The 19,067-nt window shown below is 38.0% G+C and overlaps 1 protein-coding gene across 2 annotated transcripts in view; it reads left to right on the plus strand.

Annotated features, from left to right (window-relative positions):
• The window catches only part of LOC105043173 (pullulanase 1, chloroplastic), a 71,097-nt gene that overhangs the window by 21,332 nt on the left and 30,698 nt on the right, over positions 1 to 19,067 (plus strand). For both annotated transcript variants that reach the window (XM_073256123.1, XM_010920617.4), the window contains exons 14-16: positions 4,708 to 4,758; positions 6,390 to 6,460; positions 6,604 to 6,696. In XM_073256123.1, coding sequence (XP_073112224.1) covers positions 4,708 to 4,758; positions 6,390 to 6,460; positions 6,604 to 6,696 — 215 coding nt within the window. The remainder of the gene's footprint in view (positions 1 to 4,707; positions 4,759 to 6,389; positions 6,461 to 6,603; positions 6,697 to 19,067) is intronic.

Below are 19,067 nucleotides of genomic sequence, written 5' to 3' on the forward strand. Positions count from 1 at the left end.
TCCTATGTTCATGCCATAGTGGGGTTTCTACTTCGCCGCAAATGCTTGAGTAGGGTTTCTACTTCGCTGCAAACGATTGTGTGAACATACATTTCCTCCTTTGAGTTTCCACCCAAGTTCAATACTTCTCAGCATTAGTTGGTATCAGAGCACGGTTTCAAGATGCCACTTTGCCGCCGCAACATTGAAGAGCATGTTGAATGTGAGCAAGATTCATGAGATATCAAATTAGATGAATTGCGTCGGCAGCTTAAACAACTTCAATAAGAAAATCAGCATCTTCGTCGATGGTAAGAGCAACGTGAATGCTGCCATCACAAGGTTCCAATCACTACTTTGATAAAGAGCCCTTTGATTATGAAAGCATGTGTTCTAATGAAGAAGTAGAAAATTTCAATCCGTTCTACAATGGAAAATCATCTTCGTCAAGCGAAGAAGATATCCGCCACCAATGTGAACAAAGACGACATCGCAACCATCGTGACTTCAATATCAAAACAAACATCCTTGACTTTGAAGGACTTCTGCAACCTAATGAGTTTGTTGATTGGCTCCACATTGTTATGTGAGTTTCCAAGCTTAATGAAGTTCTTGATGATCGACATGTGAAGCTAGTTGCCATCAAGCATAAGAAGTACACATGTGGAAAAATTTGAAGTGACGATGTGAGCATGAAGGGTGTGACAAGATCCGAACATGGGACAAGATGCATTATGAAGTCAAACGTAAGTTCCCACCAAAGATTATCATTAGAATAAATTTTTTAAGCTTCACAATCTTAGGCAGTGTGACATGACCATAGAAGAGTACTAAATGGAATTCGAGCAACTTCTCATAGTGTGCGACATTAAGGAGCCCGAAGAGCAAACCATAGCATGATATCTTGGAGGATTGAAGTTTGAAATTGCGTAATTCATGCAACTTCAAACCTATTGGATACTTAATATCGTTTTAAGCAAGATTCATTGGATTGTGTTGAACCAGCTCATTCAAGGCGTACTGAATTGGACTAGTCAGCTATCGGTACACTTCAGCCGATCGAATCAAAATGCTATAAATACCTCCCGAAGTCATCTTCGGCTCTCCCAACACCCTTAAAGCCCTCACCTCCCATCTCTTTCCCTCTCCCACCTTATCCTCCAGTCTCTGTCCTTCGATGATACCATCCGATGGTGTCCCATCCACATCTGATTATGATGATGTTTTGGTTAGGTGCAAGGTTTCCTGTACCGGTACCGGTGGCCGGATCGGCCGGCCGGCGGTACGATACAGCACGCCTCCATTCCGTTCCGAACCGAGGCGAACCGATGAAGGAAATCGGGAAAGAAAAAGAGAGAAAGAGAGAGAAATAGAGAGAGAGAGGGAAGGAGAAAGAAAGAGAGGGAGGGGAATCCGCCGGAGGCCCTCCGGCGGACAGCCGTGGCCGTCGGGCGGCGGAACGGCCTCCCGCGGCTCCACGCGGGGAACAGGGGCGATCTGCCCCTGTTTCTCGATTTTTTTTTAAAAAATTTTTTCAAAATGAAGTCGGCAAGTGGTTTGCCGACTTAATTAAGTGAAGTCGGCAAACCACTTGCTGACTTCATTTTGAAAAAGCTTTTTAAAAAAAAAAATCCGAGAAACAGGGGCGATCCGCCCCTGTTCCCCGCGCGGAGCCGCAGGAGGCCGTTCCGCCGCCCGACGGTCACGGCTGCCCACCGGAGGGCCTCCGGCGGCCCCTCCGGCGGATCCCCTTCCTTCCTTCCTCTCTCTCTCTCTATTTCTCTCTCTCCTCTCTTTTTCTTCTCGGCAACGGTGTGTACCGTTTTGCATGCCGGAACCATCTCGGTTTCCCGCCGGGACGGGTTCGGCCCGATATGGCAAACCCTGGTTAGGTGACTGCTTTCTCTCAGTCCCCATTGCCAGATCTGGAGTTGTCGGATGGCTTGAAACCCTTGAACCCTCATGAAGGCCTCACCTCCCATCTCTCCCTCTCTTGCCTCCTCCCCTAGTCTTTGTCCTTTGACGATGCCGTCTGACAATGTCTTATCTATGCCCGTTAATGATGACATCTAGCCAGGTGAATTCTCGCTCTCTCTTGGTCTTTGTTGCTAGATTTGGTCTCGGCCTTTCTCTCTGTCCTCTCCCTCTCTCTCCTCTCCTTCCTCTCCCCCCTCCTTCTCCCAACCCTAGTTTCAGCATGCCTCGGTTCGGTGTGGTATGTACCATGTACAGTACTAAACCAGTCGCTGGCTGGTAGGATTCTCAATATCAATTCGGCAAACCTACTTTTAAGAATGGAACTCCAATTCTGGGTGACTTATATGTTAAGATATTTTTATCAAATCTTAAAGCTGATAAATTCTTTTATATTCAGACATTTTTAAAACCAAAGATGACGAAAGAGAAGTCATATTATTTTGGTTACCAAAATCTTTCTCTAATATGGAAGCAATCATTGCATAGCATGCCAACAAAAAGATTTGGTTAGATCTTACACACCTTTCTTGAGTACATGTTGGGTTGTTAAAATTGTTACATTACCACATTGATCCATTCCATGCAATTATATACCTTGACTTCGGTTATGGCCATGGTACAATGATCTATAAAATGCAATTATCTCAAAGTTTGTGTTGTTTTTTTGTGTCCAATGGAGTATGCTAATATTAATTCCATCTTTTGCTTCTTTCACATGATGAGCAAGGGCTGGCATGCATGATGCTGAAATGTATGATGTAATACATCATCAAACCATGATGAGCAGGTGTATTTACGTAATATTTAAATCCTTGCTGGTGGTACAAGTAGCAAAGTTTAATGCTATATTATATTCCATGCGATTACCTTGAGTCCATGATATGTATGGCCCTTGATCCATAAGTTCAGCCTTTCATTGACTTTATAGCCATTTGTACTATTAGCATCGTCAATTCTATTATAGAGTGGCTCAAACATCTAAATTGCTAGGTAGCTGTATTTTAAGTAGCTTTAGGTTCTTTGCGACCAAATATACAAAATCTTGGTCCCTTCTAGGGGGAAAGATACTCAGCTGCGACTGGATCTGAAAAATCAAGTTCTTCTTATTGCTCATTGGACTATTGGAGTGTTATGGTGTGCAGCGTGTGCTCATCTACTAGTTTCCCCAAGTTTAAAACTGTGCTTATGGATAAGTGCTTTGCTTTTCTGTTAAAGATGGGTATCATGTGAGTTTGATTGCCATGGTTGATGACTTGATGTCTTTGGTTGGCTACTCCAACATATGGTCATGAAAAGTATCTTCTCACAAAATTCTTTCTAAGGTGCTTTACATGTAGCCCTTGTTTGACCTTCATTACCCTATATATAGTTTTATTCTGTAATTATGAAATTTGTGAGCCAAATAAGAAGGACCTGCATTGTTGTACATTTCCTTGTACCATTCTTTATGCATTCTTCATCTGGAGCAATGGTGATTGGTGATTGTACGTGGTTATGTTTAATGCTTTTATACACTTGGCATATTCTGAAGATATGATCATAGTGCAGCGCTTACACTAATGCTTGCTTGAACCAACACTTTCAGCTTCTTTGAGAAGAAAACATTTGGTCACGTGACTAATTCCTTGGTCTCAAGGTTCCTTTTAAGTTCAAGTTCCTTTTCAGCATGTGAGTCACCTCCAACTGAAAATGTTTTATTTTCTGATATATGCATCATTCATCCTTGGAGCTTCAATGTGGCTTCATCTCTTTAATCCCTCCAGGATCCTACTCTATTGGCAGCGTGTAGTTGGTGCATGGCCTTATCTGCTTGACCATTGCCTGCATCACATCATGTGCATCATTCATCCAGTTAAGATTAATTTTTGATCGTGGCTCTCTTCAGTAATCTGTTCGTTTTAAAGGCACTGCACGTTGGAATATGTCCTGGATAACATTAGTTTTGATTGTGGCTTCCTTTTGTCCATCCACCTCACTCAACATTTGATATCATAATAGCCAATATGCATCTTTACTGAGATGATTGATTATGGTGATCACCTTTATATCCTTTCATTCCTTTTAAAAGCTTCCTTGCACATCAAAAGAGGAAGAAATGGAATGTTCTCTTGCTCATATATTGTGGGTCGTCTTCTGGCTTTTCATGAGTGTTGGCGCATCCCAATCAATAGCACTTTCTTTGGGGCTAGTATCTTTGTAATGTTGCTTCTCTGTATTTACTTAGCAGATCATGAGCTGCTTTATGGAGAACCATACATGAATTATATTTTGCTTTCATTATCTTCTATGTCCTAGTCAATTCTGCATTTTTAATTCTTTCAGCATGAACTATTCAACTATACTGTCCTGTCAAAGTTTTCTTTGTTTTTAGCAATTCTGTTTTAAATTGTCTAGCTATGGTATCTTTTTCAGTTACATAATTGTCCACTTAAGAGAACTTGTTATAAACAATATATCTGCTTTATTGTTATGGATGTTCTATTTTAGAATATATTTGCTTAGTTGAATGGTACATGGGAACTTCATAGGCTACTTTTTTCCCCCTTCACTAGTTGCATATGCTTTAGCTGATAGTAAAGTCAGTTTCCCATATTCTTTCCCCATTCTTAAATTGCAGATATTTGAGTCCACAGTAAAAGCAGTCCATGCAATTTTGCCTTGCTGAGTGATATCCCTTTTTTTCTACTTTGTACATGAACACAAATGAAATTAGAAATTTTGATAAGATACTTACTATAGCTCCTGTGATAGGTTGATGGTTTCCGGTTTGATCTGATGGGACACATCATGAAGAGCACCATGGTAAGCAAGCATGACTTGCAGTTGGTTTGGCTGCTTATACAAGCTGGTTGTACCAATAGAAATTGTCTGATTTTATATCATTGAAATCTTTTCCTTGATGTTAGATGCGGGAATTATTCCCAGCTTTATTTGTATGCTCTTTGATATCTGATTGGTTCATGCAAGAATATGAAAATAGTACTTTGAATTTAACAATTAGATGATACTATTTTTGATTATGCTACAACTTGCCAGAGGTTCTCGCTCTTCTTCACCTTCCGATATCACTAGTTTCTTTTTTTTTTTGAATGGACTTTGATGTCGATAGTTTTCTTGTTACTGGTGACTTTTCATGTAAATTCAAGAGGTAATTTCCTTTTCACAAGGTCTTTACATGGTACATGGTAGAAAGTAGAAACAGATCTTGCATCATGTTTAGTGAATTATATATATCTTGCAATCTCTTGATCATTGAAATGGTTCTACATGTGAACCTATAAAGAAAGCTGTCTAGAATATTTCCACTCACTTGTCCATACGAGGATGCTTATTGTACAATAAATTCTATGTAAGTTAGTCTGTTCCCAACTGGAATCAAGAAATTTTCTCTAGGTCTTTATTGAGGTCTATGTTTATGTCATGTGATATGCTGTTGCCTAGTGGTTGTTACAGCCTTTTTCTTTTTTTTGTTTGTGTGAGCTAATCCCTCATTGTTAGTTCTAGTTTTAATACATACTCATGAAGATAGAAAAAGAAGATTAGTACTCTGTTTGCTGCATTTTTGCAGATAATATGTTGTATCCTTTGAAGATGAGTGGGTGTCATGTGAGTATAGTGGAAAATGCTTTCATTTGTCATTCATTAGAATTAGAGCAGAGTAGATGAAGGGGAGAGGCCTACTGGTAGTTTTGTAAGTCGCCACAGGGCTTTGACACCAGGAAAAAAGATAGTCTAAGGTGGTATGGTTCTATGTGTAATAATTTTATTCAATAATGATGGTTGAAGCACATAATACATGTATTATTACAAAGATATTGACATATTGTTCTATGTAAAAATAAAAATTTTATTCAATAAAGATGGTTAAAACACAAAGTAATGTAGTGCAGAATGTTCACATGGACTTTTGATAAAAGCATGTCAACTAATTTAGGATCAGAAGCATCTTGGAAAGGGGAAATGTACCGAGAATTATGTGGCTGAGAATTGTTTGAGATGTATGGAAAAGGTATATGGAAGACACAAGGAGGCCACTATGTGTATAGGGGCTCAATTTGTGAAGGGTCAAGAATGATTAGGGTATTCCCCCATATAAATTTAAGTGGACATTGTGCTAAAGGACTTGAAAATGCTTGCTTTGTGCTATTGGTTAATGAAGTGGACTTTAATTGGCAAGAATGATGAAAGATACATGAAGATGATTCATATTATCAAGATTAGGATTGTTGAAATGGTATTTCTTGTCTAAATATTGTATGTTATTCTGTTTAAATAATTTACTCAGTATTTAATGTTGAATGTAAAACAACCTAATAGTGGAACTTGAAGCATACGATATCCAACAAAATTTTTTGCTATAGCTATATGTTTACTTATATTTCTATCTTATGTGTAAACCATGTGAAAAAAAAAATTCTTTTTTTGGAGTCTAGGTGAAGGCAAGATCTACTCTTCAAAGCTTATCAAAAGATAAAGATGGAGTGGATGGACCAAAAATCTACATGTAAGGGTTGTGGTTGGACACTCTTGTTAATCAATATAGTTTTCTATATGGAATTGTATGATTTGTTTTGGAATTATTGCTTTGATACTATATTAATGACAAATAACTCTGGCGTCAAGCTAATAATATTTCTATTACCTTAGATATGGTGAAGGATGGGACTTTGGTGAGATTGCAAAAAACAAACGTGGGATAAATGCATCACAATTTAATATCTCTGGAACAGGCATTGGGAGGTAATATCTTCCATTATACTACAATATATTTGGAAGTCATGGATACCTGTAGAAAGTTTTATAGCTATAATGTTGTATCAAGGAAGGAATTCCTTAAAAATAGTTATTTATGATGATATGTTTATAGCTATAGCAGGTTTTGTTCATGCTTCTCCCTTTGATCTGAAAAACATTATTAATTTAAATTGAGCAAACATTTCACTAAGTCTTGAACGTTTATATTGGTGTTCTAGAATTTGCATTAATTTTCAAGATCTAATTTGAGAATTATCATCAAATTTTGGGTAAAATGTGTTTTGATGTAATCTTCATTTTTGGTATTGACTGGCTGACAAGTCACAACAAAATATAGATATATAAAGAAACAATCACATGCCATGCACATTGTCAACTAGAAGTTGGTCTCTTAGCCATATCTTCTGTTTGCTTTCTAAAATAGGCCGATCAATTTAGGAGTTCATTTTGTTCATGATGCCCTTGACCTAATGTCGCACGCAAAGGGATGTGACAACCACCTCACATGCATAAGGCTTGCCTCCACAGGCATGTGAGGCCATAACATGCTAAACAACAGTTATAAACCAATTCCAACAACTATCTGACTAACATTTCAGGTGGTAAAGTTTCAAACTATTTATATATCTAATAACTTGAACTAACCACATGACAATGCCAAAATAACCACAATTAACTGTAGCATAAGCTAACCATGAAAACAAGTCTATAAAATACTCCAAGGTTTGACAAGCTCTACAAACAACCACATTAGCAAAAGGTTTCCAAAAGCAAAAGCTAAGGTAGTGGGATCGTGTCATGCTGTCTAGGTTAAAGTTCTCCGCATTGGTACTAGACCCCATGTTGGTACCATTTATTATAGTATCTGTATGCGGTTCCATATGGTATGGGACAACATACCAAGTTTTTGTACAGTATGAGACAGCCTACCAGTATGGTACCATCATACTAGTATGGTACGGCATGTCCTGTATCGGGTGGTACAGGGTGATACGACAGACCATGGTCTAGATCCTCGGAGCATTACCAGCTCCTCTAGTGCAGATGAGGCCACTCATATCCTTGGGGTTCACTCACACCACTTAATTAAGATCCCCAACTACCATCTAAGTAGAAGTTGCTCATAAAAATTGAGTGAGGCCACTTATGTACCACCTGGCTAGGGGTCCTCTTATGTTCTTATCAGTAATCCAGAAACCATAAATACTACTGAGACAGAGGTTCCTCATCAAAATTTGAATGAGGCCATTCGTATAGTAACTGGCTAGGGCTCGCTTGTATTCTTTAAATATCAGATGAAACATTTATTAGAAAGCTTCAAACAAATAAACACATGTGGAAGAGCTTCTGATGACAACTGAATGTCAAGGAAAATGAGTTTAAAATATTAGTTAGGGGATTCCTACAATTGAATAAGTTCATATAAAATTTAAAACATGATTGGAAGGTAGCATAGGACGATGAACAATTCAAAATCGTCAAACTAGAATATGGCTTTATAAGCTAAATCAATCATAGAGTCCACAATTCAAGAAAATCCTAGCTTTGATAGGTGCCTAAGGGTCCAAGGTATCAAAATGCTACTTGATATGAAAAGATTTAATGAATTTATTATCTCAACATCCAAATGCAACATCATAATTCAACTCTAGGGTTTCAAAAGAATTTCAGATCCATTAATAACCTTAAAAGTGATTATTGGATTCAAAAGCACTAATGAATTCAAAGGCATGAAGCGGGCTTTTTTATAGGGAAATCAAATACATCAACTTGAGATTGATCTCAAGACTTAAAGGTACAAAAATTGAATTGAAGAATGTTGGGAAGCTACTTGGAAGGAAAATCACATATTTTAGAAAAGATCGTGCAGCTTAGAATTTCAAGACCATGCATGAATTTATCAAGAGATTCAAAAAAAATTCTAGTTCTAAAAACTTAATTTCAAAGCCATGGCCAAAGGTGTTGCCTAATTATTGGAATTGGAATCCTGATCCTCATCCTCAGGACCTCATCATCGTCATCATCATTACCATCATTGTATCATCATCATCTTTATCTTCTTCTTCTTTTCCGTTCTCCGCATGCAACCCTTCCTTCCCTCGATCGGTTCCCTGACCACCTTAGTAGGTCGGTTCACCAATCGATTATTTAGGAAAATTGGGCAAGGAGGTTTAGTTAGTGGTGACTCAGCAATTAGGACAAGGATGGACAAAGAGATTTATTTGAAGGGAAAGAAACTATTTTTCCTCGAAAAGTTCAGGTTGCATCTAAAAATTTTTCTATTCATCTACATGATTAAGGATCAAATCCTTATCTGATTTGCAGCAGAATCAGAGATCAAATCTCAAATTATCTGATATAAACCTTCACGAAGGCTTGGATGTGCAGATCCTCTACTTGGCATGTACGTCAGACGCTGCAGGAAAGTAGGATGAACTCCAATCCAATTACCTTCGAAAGCCAACCAAATGAGGGAGGAGATGTGCTGGTGTGACACCTCACATTAGCAGATGGGATGCCCAAGAAGGATCCACACCCAAGGAGAGGAGGCGACAACAAAGAAAGAGATGTAGGAGAAGATGAAGGACCTCTCTCTTCACACGCCTCTCTCTTTCTCTCTTCTCTCAATCTGATTTATTTTCTATGCATCCATAGGTAGAGATCCTTTCTATTTATAGATGATTCTCATGACCCAATTAGAGTAGGACTCCTAACTCAAATCTGATTTGAATCAGTCCAATACTCCTGAAAGAAGGATTCCTACATGAGATAGAATTGTCATTACTTATAACATCTACTTTGCACCCACTCCCACACCCACTTAGGACGTCCCAAACCAACATCAAATCAGTGTTGGTCGTCCTCCATGAGAGGGGAATCTCAGTGCAAGTGGGAATACTCATATCTCATCAAAACGGGTCTGATTCGAATTTAATTTGAAGCTGGTTTGAAACAATTTCAAAAGGCTGTCAATCTCAAACTCTTTGGGACTTTTGTACCAAGTCTAATTTGGATTTTGGATCCAATTCAGATCTAATCTGAAATTAATCAGCACTTAAAATCCAATCTTTCATATGCTCCATGGATCATAGATCAGAAACTGTTTATCCTCGGGATCGAATCTGAACCTCATGTGTAGTGCTAGATAGACATAATCAACTCTTCAATCTCGTTTGACCCATAACTTAATTTTCAATCGAGTTAGCTTATATACTCAATCAAGTCAAGTACTTCCAAATTGGACATATAAACATAGGTCAATTCCTTCCTACTTTGTCTGACTTGTGTACATGACTCCATAGGTTCAAACAATAAGTCGGAAGTACAAGAACCAATTCCTGCATTAATCGAGATACCATCTAGCAATGGTTTCCGACGTCCAGATAGGTCGAATTATCGCAAAAGAATATTTCAGAACCTATACACATGGTTACTGCATAATTATCCTTTTGATCCTGAATGCTCTGGGATGGTCTGAGGTTAACTGTCAACCAAGATTGCTTCATCCGCATTGTATTTTAACCTTTCAAATCCATCTCATGGATTATCCTGGTCAAGATTTTGCTAAATTGAAATACAACGATACATCAACTTCAATAATCCGGAGGGGTCAATCCCATCTTGATCCACACACAGACTTCGCAAGTACTTGACTATACCCAATAGCCTTCCGTCACTGGATTAGAAATCCAGATAGTCCGACATCAAAGCACAGTGAGTTGCTTGCAAGTCACTATGGTGATCCCAGATCTGAAGGATACTTATACCCATGTGTTTTGCGAGCTGCTCTTGACAGCAGAATGTTCAGTATGTGAGTCACTTGTTCAGTGACGATGTACCTTTACATTTCACTTGTATGCCATACTAGTGTCACCACACTCCTTGATTAAGAGGACAACCAACCCATATGGCACACAACTTCTACGCGATAAACGTCATCGTCCTGTAATAACGTATCATTTGATCACGAACATGTTTAAGAACTATACGATAAATATTCTCTTTATCGCACACTAGTATAGTTCTAAGGACTTCATCACAACACAAGAGTTCAAGGAAGATGTAATTTTGTGATAAAAAATATCAGAATAATTTTTATTCAATAATCAATAATTCATATATAATGATGAACTCAATCGTCACATGATTGGTTTTAAGATACAATTCTCAACAACTCTCACTTGAACTAAAGCCAATCGGGACAGTATCTTATACCCATCTTCTATTTGAAATCATCGAAGTCTTTGATCCCGAGAGCTTTAGTGAAGGGGTCGGCTAGATTCTCCTTTCTGTCGATCTTCTGAAGTTTGACGTCACCACGGTTCACAATCTCTCGCACCAGGTGATAGTGGCGCAGAATATGTTGCAGCATCCGATGCAGCATTATATTTCACTTTGCATATAGAATCGGTCACAGTATATTGCTTGAAACTCTTTCAGCAAACAGCTCATCCATTCAGAATAAATACGTAGCCCGACATGCTTCTGCTATCATCACAATCTGACTGAAAATTGAAATCAGTATATTTCACAAGTTTCAGATCAGTATCTCTATAGATAAGCCATTGGTTTTTAGTATTTCTCAAATACTTAAGAATTGCTTTCGCAATCTTTCAATGCTTCTCATCCAGATCAGACTGGTACCTACTCACTACTCCTAGTGAATAGGCCACATCCGGCCTCGTACATATCAGTGTACATGATAGATCCCACCATCGAAGCATATGGTATTCTACTAATACGCTCTCTCTCAGGAGTTGTCGGACAATCTTTCTTGGAAAGAGCAATTCCATGGCCCATCGGAAGATAGCCTTTTTGAATTATCCATGTCGAACCGCTTCAACAGGATGTCGATGTATGTGGTTTGAGACAATCCAAGCAACCTTCTAGATCTATCCCTATAGATCTTCATCTTTAGGATGTAGGATGCTTCTCCTAAGTCCTTCATGGAGAACTGTGATGATAACCACAGCTTCACACTCTGTAAAGTTGGGATGTCATTTTCTAGTAACAGTATGTCATCCACATACAGCACAAGAAAGATGACTACAGAATCGAAAGCCCACTTGTAGACGCAAGGCTCTTCTCCATTCCTAACGAAGCCATACATTTTGATCACCTTATCAAAATGCATGTTCCAACTCCTAGATGCCTGCTTAAGTCCATAAATAGACTTTTTCAGCTTGCACACTTTTGACTCATCTATGGATGTGAATCTTTCAGATTGTATCATATACACCTCTTCTTTTAGCTCCCTGTTAAGGAAAGCTGTTTTGACATCTATTTGTCAGATCTCATAATCTAAGTGTGCAGCGATAGCAAGCATAATCCGAATAGACTTGAGTAGTGCCACAGGAAAGAACGTCTCGTCATAGTCAATATCATAATGTTGACGGTAACCCTTAGCAACTAGACAGGCTTTATAGGTCTCTATCTTTCCGTCTGCTTTTTTTTTTTTCTTTTAAAAATTTATTTATATCCTATGAATTTTATCTCTTTGGACGGACAACTAGTGTCCATACACCATTGATCTCCATGGACTCCATCTCGGACTTCATGGCCTCAAGCCATTTCTGGAAGTCGGGCCTTTGCATTGCCTTCATCTAGGTGATCGGATCCTCACGTTCTCATCAAGTTCGATGGGGTCACCGTCTCGGATCAAAAAATCATAGTATTTGTCTGGCTGACGCGGTACTTTATCGGATCTCTTTAATGACGCCTCTACTGGCTCCGGATTTGATTCATTAATCAAATCCAATTCTGTGAGTCGGTCCTTCCATCTCATGAATTTCATCAAGTTCAATTTTACAGACATTAGCTCATTCACCAAGGAACTTTTTTTCCAAAAAGACTGTCCGACTGCTGACAAACACATTTTGTTCTACAGCGAGGTAGAAGTAGTACTCTTTGGTTTACTTTGGGTACCCTACGAATAAGCATTTGTCGGACTTCGGTCCAAGCTTATCTGTCTTTAAATGCTTGACATAAGTTGGACACCTCCAGATCCTAAGGTGTGAGAGCACCGACTTACGCTCAGTTCATATCTCATATAGAGTTTTATCGACAGACTTGTTGGGCACCTTATTCAGAATGTAGTAGGCAGTTTCTAGAACATATCTCCAAAAAGAGATTGGCAGACTCGTAAAGCCCATTATGGATCGGACCATGTCTAACAAGGTTCGATTTCTCCTCTCCGACATCCCGTTATATTGTGGTGTTTCAAGAGGGGTCCACTGTGAGAGAATCCCATTTTCTTCCAGATATGTCAGGAACTCATTGGTGAGGTATTCACCTCCTCGGTCTGACCGAAAGATCTTAATACTCTTTCCAGTTTGTTTCTCTACTTCAGCACGGAATTGTTTGAACATTTCAAATGATTCTGACTTATGCTTCATAAGATAGACATATCCATATCTCGATAGGTCGTCTGTAAATATAATGAAGTAGTAGTATCCTCCTCTGGCACTTATGTTCATAGGCCTACATATATCAGTATGTATTAGGCCTAGGACATCGCTGGCTCTTTCACTTTTTCTCTTAAAAGGTGACTTAGTCATCTTACCAAGTAGATAGAATTCACAGGTAGGCAATGATTCACAATCATCTATCTTAAGGACACGTTTCTTGATCAACCTGTCAATCCTATTCTTATTCATATGACCAAGCCTACAATGCTAAAGGTAGGATTCACTGACATTATCTAATTTAGGACGTTTACTGGGTGTGTACGTTACACTAACAGGCCGTGATATTATGTATATGCCATGTTTCAATTGTCCACTCATAATTGTAGTATTATTCATAATGATATCACAAAAATCATCTTTGATTATAAACTTATAACCAAGTTTGGCCAAAAGGCCTACAGAGATGACATTCATAAAAAAAGAGGGACAATAATGACAATTATTTAATATGGCATTACTGGACTCGAAAACAAGCTGCAAAATTTTCAAGGCCAGAATTGGAATAAGACTTCCATCTCCAACGTTAAGGAACCGCTCGTCGTCTCGAAACTTCCTACTTACCTGCAGTTTCTGCAATGAATTGCATATATTAATAGAACTTTCGGTATCCAATACCCAAGTAGTAGTATCACAAATAGAGAAATTACTAGATGTTATCGTATAAGTACCTTGCGAAGCAACTGCTTTCTTCTTTCTCTTGTTTTTAGGCCTGTTTGGGTCAAGGATGGCTATATAAGCAGGACAATTCTTTTTTCAATGATCCAGCTTCTTGCAGAAGCACTCTGCCTGACTCTTGTCAATTTTTGATGGTTTGCTCTGCTTGGGATCGGCGGCATGGAATTTTTGTACCTTTTTCTTCTTTCCTCTCCTAGAGGATCGATGCCCTGCAGATGAACCTCCACTAAATTCATTGATTCTTTCTGGAGTTGGTGATCCTTCTCAAAAGTCTGCAGTAATTCTAGCAAATCATGATAGTTTACCGCAGGCTTCGTCATTCTATAATGACTGAGAAAGGGTAGTTAGGATTTTGGTAGTGAATTGAGGATAGCATCCTTGCCTAACTGTTTATGCAACGGAAAGCTAAGTTTGCTAAGACGTTCAATCTGCTCAATCATGTACAATACATGATTGGTGACTGAAGTTTTCTCTCGCATATGGGCATTGAACACTGTACAGGAGGTTTTGTGTCTCTCCGCATCTTCAGAGGTGCCAAAGGACTCATTCAACATTTGAATGATCTTCTCGACTGTGCATCCTCGACTTATGATTAAGTTCGTCGTTCATGGCTGCCTTCATTACGCAACGCACAGTCATGCGGTTATTGAGCCACTTCATGTGTCTCTCATGGCACGAGGAGTATTGGCTGCAGGTTCTTCAGGTGCCTGATCCGTAAGGACGTACAAAATCGTCTCGTGCTCCAAGACGATCTTCAACTTTCGATACCAGCTATCGAAGTTAGGTCCGGTGAGCTTATCGCTATCCAACAGCGTGCGGAGGGATAGTGTGTTGGCCATAACTGAAGAAAAAATATTAGCTTATTAGTATATGAATTATTTTTGATCCTGAAGATATGGACTTTAGTCTAAAGGTCTTCCCATTATTTTTACGAATTGGTAGCCTCTACCTCTAACTCGAAGAATTACACTAATTTTTTAATGGATACTAGAATCCACACAGACTGCATTCGGATCCGAGTGTGGCTCGGCCAACCTTAATATATCCATGAGTAGGTTCATAACCAATTGTTTCTCTAAACAACTTCTAGCAATAAGTTTTGCCCCAGGTATTCCTTCAGCAGGTGTGTGGCGCCTCCACTGAAAATCCCAGTTAGGTCCAACCATTAACATGGCACACTAAGTGCATCCAACAAACAGATGTCCAGGCCTGAGTGTGGCTCAGCCAACCTGAGCATTGATCTGAAGGTACATCATGATGATCATATGATGAATGACAATTTCAATATGTAATAGACACCAGACGTGTGACGCCTCCAATACCTATTTAAAATATTGGACTCATTATCACGTACCTTAATGAGAGGCAATGATCAAGTTATCTCATAACTTTATCACTTTATGGATCTAATAATTTAGAGAATTTGATTTCATTGATCTGAAAATAAGAGTAGAAGTTGATCTGCAAGCTGCAAATCCTCCCATTGACTTCACCAAATCATGTAAAGGATTAGACACAAGCTAGTCTAAAGACACCTAAATCAGTCACATTGATTCACCTTAATGGCATGGGTCTACACGAATCGACTAGTGACCTAATCAAAACATAATCTATCATGTCGGTCAGATAAGTAAGATTAGTGGGAGAGATATGTCCTTAACTCATCGTAGACGCATCTAAGTGAATAGCTCCCAATTAAAAATCACTTGATCAAATCTGTCAAACTTACCTTAGACACCAACTGGTTAATTAGTTTCGATTTGGTTTACCAGAAGATTTGGGCTCAACCACGGAGCCATGATCATGGTCTATTTATTAGAATCAAACATATGGACTTGATCAAACTACAACTATTGAGATTGATTTAGAGAAATACTGACTTGATCTAATTCAACCCTTGATTAGATTTAATCAATTTCTTTATTTGGTCCATATATGTTTCTAACCCTAGATCTAATCCATTAGAAGGATCTGATTCATGCTAACCCTTTGCCCATCATTTTATGTGGTGTCTTAATGATCTTCAATTTTCAAATCTAGATCATTCAAAACTTAATTCATAATTAAGTGTGTGAAACATGTGTTTTAGTTTGTAGAACTATTCTACAAGGGTTTCAGATGAAGCATACCATATGTTTCAACACATGAAACTAAATTTTCATAATATGTTTAACAATTAAATATACATAGGTATGATCTAAACTTCATATATACATCTCATGTATCATGACAACTTTTAGATCAATACCGATTACATCATATGTAACATGTAATTCATATCTAAAATAATTTTATATCTGAATTTTATCCTATTGTAATGAAGCATAAATCATTTTAGATCTAATCTAAACATATTTATGATCAAAATAATACATAAAAATCTGTTCGCTTTTTTCTTCATGAAATCGGATTACAATGACATCCCTACACGTCATAAGAGAATCCATCGAATAGGTAAAAGAGAGATTAATCTCTTCAATCTCCTATGATCGGACGGTCTGGTGATCTCATCAATCCGAGTACTAGGCTACTAAGATCTGAAATCTAATTTCATATATAATTACATCAACATGCAATTATTGACAAAACTATTTTATGTCATGAACATATCCTTGATCTTATCAATTATGTTTTTCATCTAATCTAATTAGATTTAATGTATCATATACATCATATCAGATCTGAAACACATCTTATACTGATTATAAAACATCAATTTCAGATTTGATATCATATAGAAAATTAATTAGATGCAAATATGAATGCATAAAGAATAAATTTTTGATAAAATCTATTTTCGCGCAGTGCTGAATTCTGATAAAATTCAGATTTAAATATCCATCGAAATGGATCCAATTCAGATCTAAAATAAATCCCACTTCATAAGAAAAAAAACAACATTAAAATTTTGTTAAAATAAATTTAAAACAGATTTTAATTCACGTTGTTATTTTATCAGAAATTCAGCAACAACAGAATTCTGTTATAACATGCTTATAACAATCTCAATCAACCATTGATTAGGTACTTCTAATCCGATCAAAATCCGATCAGAAATTTTATATAAACAGATTTAAATCAGATTTAATGTCCCACAGAAAATCTCAATTACATCTAATGTAATTATTTACAAAAAATTCCGTCATGCATGCATATATTTCAGGCCTGCTCTGATACCAACTGAAGAAAAAGAAACTATTTCTCCTCGAAAAGCACAGATTGCATCTAAAAATTTTTCTATTCATCTACATGATTAAGGGTCAAATCCTTACCTGATTTGCAGTGGAATCAGGGATCAAATCTCAAATTATCTGATATAAACCTTCACGGAGGTCTGGATGTACAGACCCTCTACTTCGCATGCACGTCAGATGCTGCAGGAAAACAAGATGAACTCCAATCCAATTGCCTTCGAAAGCCAATCAAATGAGGGAGGAGATGTGCTAGTGTGACACCTCACATTAGCAGATGGGACGCCCAAGAAGGATCCACGCCCAAGGAGAGGAGGCGGCAACAAAGGAAGAGATGTAGAAAAAGATGAAGGACCTCTCTCTTCTCACGCCTTTCTCTCTCTTTCTCTCCTCTCAATCTGATTTATTTTCTATGCATCCATATGTAGAGACCCTCTCTATTTATAGATGATTCTCATGACCCAATGAGAGTAGGACTCCTAACTCAAATCTGATTTGAATCAGTCTAATACTAATGAAAGAAGGATTTGTACATGAGATAGAATTGCCATCACTTATGACATCCATTTTGCACCCACTCCCACACCCACTTAGGACGCCCCAAACCAACATCAAATCAGGTGTTGGTCGTCCTCCATGAGAGGAGAATCCCAGTGCAAGTGGGAATACTCATATCTCATCAAAACGGATCTGATTCGAATCCAATTCGAAGCTGGTTCGAAATAATTTCAAAAGACTGTCAATTTCAAACTCTTTAGGATTTTTGTACCAAGTCTAATTTGGATTTTGGACCCAATTCAGATCTAATCTGAAATTAATTAGCACTTAAATCCAATCTTTCATATGCTCCATGGATCATAGATCAGAAACTATTCATCTCCGGGTTCGAACCTGAACCTCATGTGTAGTGCTAGCTAGACATAGTCAACTCTTCAATCTCGTTTGACCCATAACTTAATTCTCAATCAAGTTAGCTTATCTGTTCAATCAAGTTAAGTACTTCCAAATTGGACATATAAACATAGATCAATTCTTTTCTATTTTGTCTGACTTGTGTGCGTGACTCCATAGGTTCAAACACTAAGCCGGTAGCACAGGAACCAATTCTTGCACTAATCGAGATATCATCTAGCAATGGTTCCCGACGTCCAGACATATCGAATTATCACAAAAGAATATTTCAGAATCCATACACATGGTTACTGCATAATTCATCTTTTTGATCCTGAATGCTCTAGGATGGTCTCAGGTTAACTGTCAACCGAGATTGCTTCATCCGTATTGTATTTCAACCTTTCAAATCCATCTCATGGATTATCCTGGTCAAGGCTTTGCTAAATTGAAATACAACGATACATCAATTCCAATAATCTGGAGGGGTCAATCCCATCTTGATCCACACACAGATTTCGCAAGTACTTGACTGTACCCAGTAATCTTCCGTCACTGGATTAGAAATCCAGATAGTCCGGCACCAAAGCACAGTGAGTTGCTTGCAAGTCACTATGGTGATCTCAGGTTTGAAAGATACTTATACTCATATGTTTTGCGAGCAGCTCTTGACAGCAGAACGCTCAGCAGGTGAGTCACTTGTTCAGTGACGATGTACCCCTATATCTCATCTGTATACCATACCAGTGTCACCACACTCATTGGTTAAGAGGACAATCAATCCATATGGCACACAACGATCTCTACTCGATAAACGTCATCGTTCTGTAATGACGTATCATTTGGTCGCAAATATGTTTAAGAACTATATGATAAATCCTCTCTTTATCGCACACTAGCATAGTTCTAAAGACTTCATTACAACACAAGAGTTCAAGGAAGATGTAACTTTGTGATGAAAAATGTCAGAATAATTTTTATTCAATAATCAATAATTCATATATAAGGATGAACTCAATCGTCACACGATTGGTTTTAGGATACAATTTCCAACATTATTTACATGTACTATCATTTAAGTAACTGTCGTTTTAAGACGTTACGTGTAAATAAGTACCTCTCCTATTTGAAT

The sequence above is a fragment of the Elaeis guineensis genome, chromosome 4, assembly GCF_000442705.2.
Source record: "Elaeis guineensis isolate ETL-2024a chromosome 4, EG11, whole genome shotgun sequence".
In the NCBI taxonomy this organism is placed as follows: Eukaryota; Viridiplantae; Streptophyta; class Magnoliopsida; order Arecales; family Arecaceae; genus Elaeis; species Elaeis guineensis.